The sequence below is a fragment of the Lates calcarifer genome, linkage group LG14, assembly GCF_001640805.2.
Source record: "Lates calcarifer isolate ASB-BC8 linkage group LG14, TLL_Latcal_v3, whole genome shotgun sequence".
Lineage (NCBI taxonomy): Eukaryota > Metazoa > Chordata > Actinopteri > Centropomidae > Lates > Lates calcarifer.
This window is the reverse complement of record NC_066846.1, coordinates 14,061,507-14,071,748: the sequence shown is the minus strand read 5'-3', so window position 1 is coordinate 14,071,748 and position 10,242 is coordinate 14,061,507. Positions and strand designations below refer to the sequence as shown.

General features: G+C 37.4%; 1 protein-coding gene and 1 long non-coding RNA gene across 2 annotated transcripts; one reads left to right on the top strand and one right to left on the bottom strand.

The window, feature by feature from the left end:
• Positions 1–1,509: 1,509 nt before the first annotated feature.
• On the bottom strand, positions 1,510–5,464 carry LOC127143261 (uncharacterized). The gene is made up of 3 exons (XR_007814550.1): positions 5,402–5,464; positions 4,607–4,798; positions 1,510–1,632 (listed from the first exon to the last, which is right to left on the bottom strand). It is a non-coding gene; the product is annotated as an uncharacterized LOC127143261 (long non-coding RNA).
• Positions 1,526–3,735, top strand: LOC108873741 (F-box/WD repeat-containing protein 7; the record flags this gene model as incomplete). The annotated part of the gene is given in 1 exon segment (XM_018662025.1): positions 1,526–3,735. A coding segment is annotated over 1 exon segment (137 nt), but the record flags the coding sequence as incomplete, so codon positions are not given.
• Positions 5,465–10,242: the final 4,778 nt, after the last annotated feature.

Genomic DNA, 10,242 nt, shown 5'->3' with positions numbered 1-10,242 from the left:
ACTATACTATGACTTTTTTTCATGATTTTTGATGCCATACTTATATGACTATGACATTTTTGACCATTTTTGATGCCATACTATATGACTTTTTTGATGCCATACTATGACTTTTTTCATGATTTTGATGCCATACTTTTTTTGACCATTTTTGATGCCATACTATACTATGACTTTTTTGACATTTTTGATGCCATACTATACTATGACTTTTTTGACCATTTTTGATGCCATACCATTTTTGATGACTATACTATGACTTTTTTTGACCATTTTTGATGCCATACTATACTATGACTTTTTGATTTTTGACGCCATACTATACTATGACTTTTTTTCATGATTTTTTGATGCCATACTATACTATGACTTTTTTTGACCATTTTTGATGCCATACTATACTATGACTTTTTTTCATGATTTTTGATGCCATACTATACTATGACTTTTTTCCATGTTTTTGATGCCATACTATACTATGACTTTTTTTGACCATTTTTGATGCCATACTATACTATGACTTTTTTTGATTTTTGATGCCATACTTACTATGACTTTTTTTGACCATTTTTGATGCCATACTATACTATGACTTTTTTTCATGATTTTTGACGCCATACTATACTATGACTTTTTTTCATGATTTTTGACGCCATACTATACTATGACTTTTTTTCATGATTTTTGACGCCATACTATACTATGACTTTTTTTGACCATTTTTGATGCCATACTATACTATGACTTTTTTTCATGATTTTTGATGCCATACTATACTATGACTTTTTTTCATGATTTTTGACGCCATACTATACTATGACTTTTTTTCATGATTTTTGACGCCATACTATACTATGACTTTTTTTGACCATTTTTGATGCCATACTATACTATGACTTTTTTTTGACCATGATTTTTGATGCCATACTATACTATGACTTTTTTTGACCATTTTTGATGCCATACTATACTATGACTTTTTTGACCATTTTTGATGCCATACTATACTATGACATTTTTTCATGATTTTTGATGCCTTACTATACTATGACATTTTTTGACCATGTTTTTTGATGCCTTACTATACTATGACATTTTTTTCATATTTTTGGCATGCCATTACTATACTATGACATTTTTTGACATATTTGGAGGCCTTACTATATTATGATGTTACTTAACCATTTTTGGTCATTTTTGAAGCCATCCTATACTATGATATTTTTTGACATATTTGGAGGACATGCTATATTATGACATTTTTTGATCGTTTTGGACTCCTGTCTATACTGCTTTTTTCCTATTATTGATGACTCACTTACTGGCTAAAACTCAGTGTCCTTTAGCTAAAAATCGACATCTTCTGACTAAAACCAAAGCACCTCAGCCAAAAAGTCAATTGTTTGTGGCTAAAACTGAACCACCACAGGCCAAAATGTATAGAAACTACAGTCATCTATGAATGATCCACGCTGTCGACTTACCCGATATCTGAATCTAAACCAATCACGTCTTCCTTTCTCAACAGGTGGTGTGGTGTGGCGAATCAGAGCCTCTGACACTCGGCTGGTGTGCGCTGCTGGCAGTAGGAATGGGACGGAGGAAACCAAACTGCTGGTGTTGGACTTTGACCTGGATGACAAGAAGAAAGAGACAGAGTAATGGGATGAGAGCGTGATGTCATCAAGTCGAGACAAAGGACTGGAGTTTATTCGTTCAAGAAAAAGCTTTGTTAACTTTCACACTCTTTTTTTTTTTTAGACCAAAGTCGTGGCTGGATCCATTTTTTTCCGACATTTCAGTCAGACAAGTATGAATGTTATAACATGTCTTGATTGGCTAGTAGAGACAGGTGGATGAAATATTGGAACCAATATTGATGGTTCCAAAAATTGGCTCGAAGAACTTGATTTGACAACCTCAACTTGGCAAGAGCTGCAGTGACAAATGAATGTTTGATGCTTTGATGGACTAAAACACAGATGTAAATGGTTTCTACGACGAAGAGCAAATGTTTGACAAACAGAAAATATGGCTTGTTGGAGAAGTTTGGACGCATCTTAAGACAAGACGATGGATCCAAAATGATCAGAGGTCGAAATAACGATGATGGTTGAATGTAACCAATGGGGGGGTCGAGGGCATTGACTTTTACTGCTGCTAAACCAATGAGGACGTCGCTGTTTAAACCAACCAATCCAAATGTACCAAATCTTGATGGCTGGAGACTCACAAGCAACTTTTAGAGGCAATGGCTACAGGCAATGTTGCTTTGAGTTGAATGTGAACATACCTGATACCAACAGAACCTCATCTTTCAGTCAGTATTGTTTTCATACCAGCAGCCGTTTTGTCACAGTTGGTGTTTTTCCATTGCCTCTAAACGTCATAAACTTGATGTGTCTCCACCCTGCAGTACTGTAACATAGGTAAAGAGTTTGGAAAACAAACTGCTGGAGCTGTATGTGAGCCATTAATTCAGTGGGTGAATTTGGGGGAATAGAAGTTGTTGTTTTTCCATCCATAAAAGATGGAGGACTAAACTACAAACCAGTGTAATCCAGTCACAATCAGAGCCTCACATCTGCATCGGTCAAAACACTGTAAACCCTAGTCTTAATTCAAGCTTTACAGTTTTTTAAGTAAAAAACATTATTTTAAAAGCAGAGGATAATTACTGTACCAGGTTTAATTCACAGTAAATCACTTTCAAAGATACATATAGAAAAAAACTCACTGTTCATATTATTTTCTAATGATTATTCTTGCTATTTAATTATTAATCTGCCAACTATTTTCTCATTTAATCTGTTCTATCTATTGAATGTCAGAAAGCTACAAAAGGTCCAAGCTATAATTTCTAAGGCCAGCTATTTTTTCAGATTAATCGTTTAGTGTTTGAAACATCAGACAACTGTTCAAAGGGTTCGCAGAGCTGAACCTAATGTCTTCAAATTAAACTAAAATCAGCAAATCTCTTTGTAAGATACTGAAATCTACAAATATTTGTCATTTTCTCACAATTTTTGCTTGAAAATCAATGAAATGATGAATCAATTAGCAAAATAATTGGTAATTATTAAAATTAACTGTTACACCTTTACTTTTGTTTTTGAATTCACAGAATTTGTTTTTGAATTCAGTACACTGAATTTATAGCATTTAACTACTTAAAGACATCAGAATTTATGTGGTTTCAAATCTCCACAGGGAAATTTTAAGATTTTTTTTGTTAAATGTCACAGTTTAGAGAAAAAAAAGTTTTATTTTGTTGCCTCTTTGCCTCCATACAACACCTCTGAATTATCACTCAGCAGATTTTGAGCTAAATCCTTCTCTAAAGGGTCACTTCACATGTTCCCAAATTATGAAATATTAAAAAAAGAAATAACAACTCCTCTCACCAGATATTAATCTGATAAGATGTTGTTGCCAGGCAACACCTCTAGCCAGTAAGCAGAGATTTGGGTGATATTTCCCCTGGCAACAGGTGGTATTTCAGGCGATAGGAAAGTTGACCTTTGCAGGTGTGAGGCTCTGCAGGCTGAGGCTCTGCAGGGCTGACACTGTCCTCATCATGTAATCATGTAAATTACTGTAAATACGAAAGAGGATGTAAATATTCAGGTTTTTATAAGAAGAAGAAAACAGAAAATGTTGTCACAGTGCAATGAGAGGAAAACAGGATGGATGGATGAAAATGGATCAATAAAGATGAGTTTTATAAAACGCTGAGAGGTTGACTTGTTCATTCTCACACAGTCACAGGTGATTGGAGTTCTGTTGTTGTGTTGAGTTTTAACATCTGAAGCACAGTTATTAACATTAATTTTTCATGTTCTCTCTGCAGGTATAGACTGTAAAACATGTCAGGTGGAGATATGATGAAATAAACTAAATTATCTTTGAACAGAAGAGGAAAAGAAAACATAATTAGATGATCGTAAAATTTGGGAAAGGTAAAGGTGGGAAACCAGTTAAATTTCGATGGCACTTTAATATTAAAGTTAATTAAATTGATTAAAATAGGCTGTTTAGTGTTTAATGATGACAGTAACTTAATAGTATTATACATTATTTTACGGGTCTGTAATTTCCTCATAATTTCCTTGAAGTATCCTGGAAAGAATTGGCACGCGTCTTATTAATTAACGTAACTGCTATTATAACCTTGGATGTCCTTTAGTTGGTGCACAGATGAACGGGTGTGAAATTTGTTTTCAGAAAAGCATGCAATTAAACATGCATGAAAAATAGTATTTTCATTAATAAATTATTAATGAATGAATATTAATGTGGGTTTAAATGGAACCAGGCTCTCATGGATGACACAATTTTCTCTTCAATTAGTACCAAATCACACAGTTCTCTCCTGGAAGCCTCACAGGAAATCAGCAGAAGATTTCAGACCAGTAAAATTAAGTGTCAGAGAAACGATTAAACAAAAAAAAAAACCTAATACGTGGTGGTAAAAGTGGTGCAGAGGAAGGAAACTACTATTAACCACGACTGTGTGAGAAGCACTAGTGTATCTGTGTGAATGTAAATCAGAGTGAATCTCCCTGGAGAAATACAAGTTAAAAACGGAAGGAAAAAAAACACTCACTCACTGCAGTCACACTCAACCGGTGTACATCCAGCCTGTTCGGTCCAGAAAAAACTGATGGGTTGGTTGCCGTGGTAACGATGCCGGCGGCAGTGCGACTAAGCGTCAGAGGCGATGGTGGTTTTCCAGGAAAAAAAAAAAGAGCTGCAAACTGTGTCGTTAACAGGAGGAACAGGGAGGTTCTGGGCTGATCTGCACAGACAGAAAGAAAAAGAGAAACCTGTTGATGTTTGAACTCCAGATTTACAGAATCAACTCATCTTACTCCTGGAAACAAAAACAAATACATATATTTCCCAAAAGATGAACTGTTCCTTTGATGCTGCACTGAACTATATCAGCAGTTCAGTTGGTGTTACACAGAGGGAGCTCGCTAACCTGGAGGTTTACTTGTGTGAAATAAGCAACAACAATGACGTACAAAGACTCTGGTGGAGTAAAAGACCCTAAAACCTCTTCAAGAGTTCAAGTCATGGACACTAAAATAAAGTAAAAATATTTTTGTTAAGTTAGAACAGTTTTGTAAAGCGAGGACATTTTTTCAAGACAGAGGATTGAGAGGTGAGAATTTGCAAACTACATCTAGTAACAGATTACTCTGACTAATACATCTTACTTCTAATACTGTTAATTACTTTTAAATTACTTCTATTAAAACAGATTACTTATAAATTATTTTTATATCACAGATTATTTCTATTCTAACACTTTTCTGATAAACTGAATACTGAACATGAACAGTTGAATGTCAGTGCTCTGTGTTGGACAGTTGATGTAAAGCTGTTTGTGAATTACCTGGAGGCCTCTGTCCTGGTCTCAAAGAACTTCCTCATTGTACAAAGACTCTGTGATCGTGGATACGTCTCTGTGATCGTACTGTCTCTGATTATGACATCTCTGATATGACAATTTTGATCGTGAGTCTCTGAGATCATAGACGCTATCTCTGACATCAACAATGTCTCTGATGGATCGTATCGGTGGACGAATACGTCTCTGATCGATCTGATCGCTGGACAATGTCTCTGAGATCTGATGGACAATGTCTCTGATCATGGACAGACATGTCTCTGACATCTATGACAAAGTCTCTGATCATGGACAAAGTCTTTGTGATCGTGGACGATGTCTCTGAGATCATAGACGCTGTCTCTGTGACCATCGACAAATGTCTCCATGATCGCGGGCAGTGCCGTCAAATCGGTGACCCCCGTCTCCGCCGATTCTATCGCAGTGTCTCTACGAAGCATGGGACAATGTCTCTGACCATGGACAACGTCTCTCTCGTCTTTGACAAGGTCTCTGAGACCACAGACAATGTCTCTGATCGTGGACCATGTCTCAGATCGTGGACGATGTCGTGGACGAAGTGGTGACACCTGGAGAAATCAAATAGAAACAAAGGAAAATGATCAGTACACTATTACCTATTCCTCATCAACAGTTTAACCATGAAAACACAGAGAAATATTCAACATTACAGCTGAATCCAGAACATTTAACAAACATTACAAGGCTGTTCAGAAAATCAACAGTTGACTGTCATCACCTCCTGAAGAACCAACAACATGACAAATATTTAGGGAAAAAGTAAAAACTGATTGAGCCCGTTCAATGCCACTTGCAGCTTTAATTTAGTATTTGTCTTTTAAATTTAACTTTTTCTTGCCACTGTTGTGGACTTCCCAGAAAATCTTAATGAAAGCTTTCCGTATTTTATTTTTATTTATTTGAACTCAGACAAAACTCCAACTTCCTACTCATTTCCTCAGTCTCAGTCTTCAGTGCAGATACTTGTTTCTGTTTCAGTGTGTGGGAGTTGGTGGTGATAACATTATGCAACAAAACTGGCCTGAACATCAACAAGAGGTAAACTGAAACACGTAGGAGGTGTTTCTATGTTTCTCTGAGCTTCATTGATAAAATGAATAAAATAAATGTTCAGTTAAAGCTCAGCTCTGGAATTTTTTTCACTGCAAACACATGAAAGTGGAAACAGTCTGACGTTATGAGTTATTCTGTTTTTATGACCTCAAGGCAATAAAAGATGTAAAATGTGAAAGTGTGATAAGTTGACGTGGTGTGTTTTTGTCGCAGCTGAACAAACACAGCTTAAAATCTGAACAATCTGAACAATGGATTTAAAAAAGAGTTGGATGATAGAGAGGAGGAAAGGAACAAGGAAATTAGAGGATGTGAAAGGTAGAAAGGAAACGAAATGGAAGAAAGTAGAAAAGGAAAGCAAAGATAAAGAGGGGAAAGGAAGGAAGGAAAGGAAAGAATGCAAAGAGAGAGGAAGAAAAGAACGGAAATGGATGAAACAGAATAAAAAGGACCAGACACACAAATGCTGCAGATAAACCTGCTGATGTGTGTGTTCTGTAATATTGCAGCGCACAATGTGACTGCACCTTTCTTCCCATGACATTACCTGTGTGTGTGTGTGTGTGTGTGTGTGTGTGTGTGTGCATACAGTTCAGCTGCAGGCAACAAACTGAAAAACACCTCTCATCCATTACCCATGAGGCTTTGCAGCTTGTTGACAGCACAATAGTAAGTCCCCACAGGGCCACATGTAACACACACATACACACACACACACACACACACAGTCAGGGTTTCATGACAAACTCTTGTATTTTCATTTTTCTATTTTCTCCTTGAACCCCTGAGATACGGTCCTTCATATGTTCAAGTGTTTTTTAAATTACTGTGTTCAATTCAATTCAATGGGTTATGAGCAGAATCTTGACATTTCTGAATAAATAAATGTCCATTGTCTTGTCATTAAATGATCAGAAAACTAATTAATTTTTGTTGGAAAGTGTCAATATTAAGATTTTCTGGTCACAGTAATTGATAAGGACGACCAGCAGTTTAAATGGACTTCAGTAATACCTTAAATTAGGCCTTAAATCAGAAGAAAACACAATGAGTTTTGTGAGAAACGCTGACTATAAACTTTTGTTTGTTTACATGAAAACTTGTGTTTTACCTCCGTGCTCCTCAGTCTGATCTCCCACTGTCAGAGGTCGTCTGTCAGCTGAAGGTTGTTGGTTTGATTCCGTCACCTGGTTGATGTAGAAAGGACACAGTGGGTTAGTGAAACAGTTGTTAACTCTGAGCTGACAGAAACTCTCAGGTCACTTTAAAGTGGATATTTGTAAGTTTTCTTTGCTACTGAACGTGGTTTCTTGCGAAGAGCTTCAGCCACTGTTGCGTTTACAATAGAGGAGGTTAGAATACGTCACCTGAGCACCACCACTTCTTCAGGGCAGTCTGGATGCTACAGTGAGACGCTATCGGAAAGTAACAAGACTGGCTGGGGCTAGCTGGTTAGCATGCTAACTTCAGTAGAAGAAAAGAGTGATGGGGATAGAGTAAAACTCTTGACATTGCTCTCCACCGCTGGAGGCAGCTGTTGGTGAGTAAAGGAACAAAGTCTGATGATGAACTCGCAACCTTTCCTCTACACTGGTAAGTAAACAGCTGCTAATGCTAACGTTGGCTATGTAGCGATAACAAAAACTTACAAATATCCCCTTTAAGTCCACAGTAACACACACATAAACACACATGCTTCTTGTACTTATAACTAGTACATTTTTAGACCTTTAGATCTTGAGAATGTCACATTTTTTTTGTCAACTGAGAACATTATTGTAAAGTGAGAACACTTGTACACTGAGGGCATTTTCAGAAAGGAAAGACGTTCTTGCATGTGAGGACCATTTTTGAAAAGTGAGGACATTTTAACCTTCTTTCGGGATTAAAGAGGTCATGAGGTTTTGGGGTTAAGATTAGAATTAGGTTTAAGTTATGGTTGGGGAATACATGTATGCCATAGGGTGATGGTCCTCACAAGTATAACAATACCAATGTGTGTGTGTGTGTGTGTGTGTGTGTGTGTGTGTAAGCTATTAATGTAATTGCTCTGAGCACCAAATAAGAGCAGAGGACCAACCGGCTGGTTTCATCTCACTAAAAGCACACACAGCCTTCTCTCTTTGAACAGACATGGGGTGGACAAAATAACAGGAACACATAACAACACACTGTAACACACACTCAAACACAAACGTTACAGTGTTCACAGAGTGGGGTGTGTTGCACGGCTGTTGCATTAGACTGTGTTTGTGTTATTTTGTTCACTCTTTCCCTCCCTGCTCTCTCTGTAGAAATCTCTGTTCTTACTAGTCTGAAGTGCATGTAAAGCTGTGTGTGTGTGTGTGTGTGTGTGTGTGTGGTTGTAGCTTGAAGCGAGGAGGAAGATGAAACAGGTCTTCTTCTTCCTGACAACACTCACAGTGCTACAGGCTGAACATACATAATCAATCAACCCTGTGTGTGGACTAGAAAGATAAAAGTTACCAGGAGTGGATTTTTACTCGTGGAAGACTCAAATTCCTGGTTGTTGGCAATAATAAACTCTACATTTATAATAGTTTTAGATATTTTAATATGAAATAAACCGAATAAATATCTGTTGTTTGTACCTCACATCTCTTTGTGGTCTATATATGGGGGTTTTGCATCTTATGTTTGTTGTTTTACGTCTCCTCTTAGTCGTTTGCATCAGTTTGTCGTCTTTTTGTGTCGTTTTGCATTTATCATTTGTCATTTTACCACTGTGAGGACACCTGTGTCTCTTTGTGTTTCTGAATAGGGATTTTGCATCTCGTCTTTGCCATTTTATGTCTCATTGCTGTAAATTTGCATCTCTTGGTTGTTGTTTTGTATCTTTTTCTACTGATTTTGTGCTTATTTGTTAGATACATCTCATTATGGTAGTTTTGAGTCATTTTGTTTTTCATCGTGGTTGCTTTATGTAGCAATTCTGCATCTCTGTTTTGTCATTCAGCATATTTTTGAAATTTTGTGCCTCTTTTCTGCTGATTTTATTGACCAATCAGACTCCAGTGGGACCTGCCCCACCCCTGCAGGTTACACAAAAACATGACCATCATACCAAACAAGCAGCTATGAATATCAGTGGTGGAGCAGGCTGCTGTGGTTATGTGTGGAGATGATTAAAATGCCTAATAAAGTCAGGAAAAAGCACTCAGCCTAAGTAGCAGACAGTAAAACACCACATCAGAACATCCGGCTGGAACTCATTAATGTGTGTGTGTGTGTGTGTGTGTGTGCTGCTATCTTTATGAGAACCAGTTTCAGTTTTAAACCGTCGTGGTGAGGACCTCTCTGAAGGTCCAGATCTGGTTTTAGGGTTCAGGTTAGAATTAGTTTTACTGAGGTGATTTAGTTGTGATGGTTAAAGTTCAGGGGAGGGAATGCATCATGTACACAAAGGTCCTCACAAGTATAGAGAGACGAGTGAGAGTGTGTGTGTGTGTGTGTGTGTGTGTTGCAGCCAAATTGAATCTTCTGAAGTGCATGGACAAGTGGAGTGTAATCCAGATTAAATGTGTTTACTGAGACAGACACACACTCGCAGATCAATGCACTTCAGCTGAGAGCAACACTTATTGGCTGAAGTAGTTTCAGTTACCATGGCAACCCAGACCACTGAGGACGCCCCCCCCCCCCAAACTCCCTCAGCTTCTCTCTTATTTTCTATCAATGCTCCATTCAATTTAAAGGAGCTTCATCACACTGTTGTGAAACTTTTGCCTATC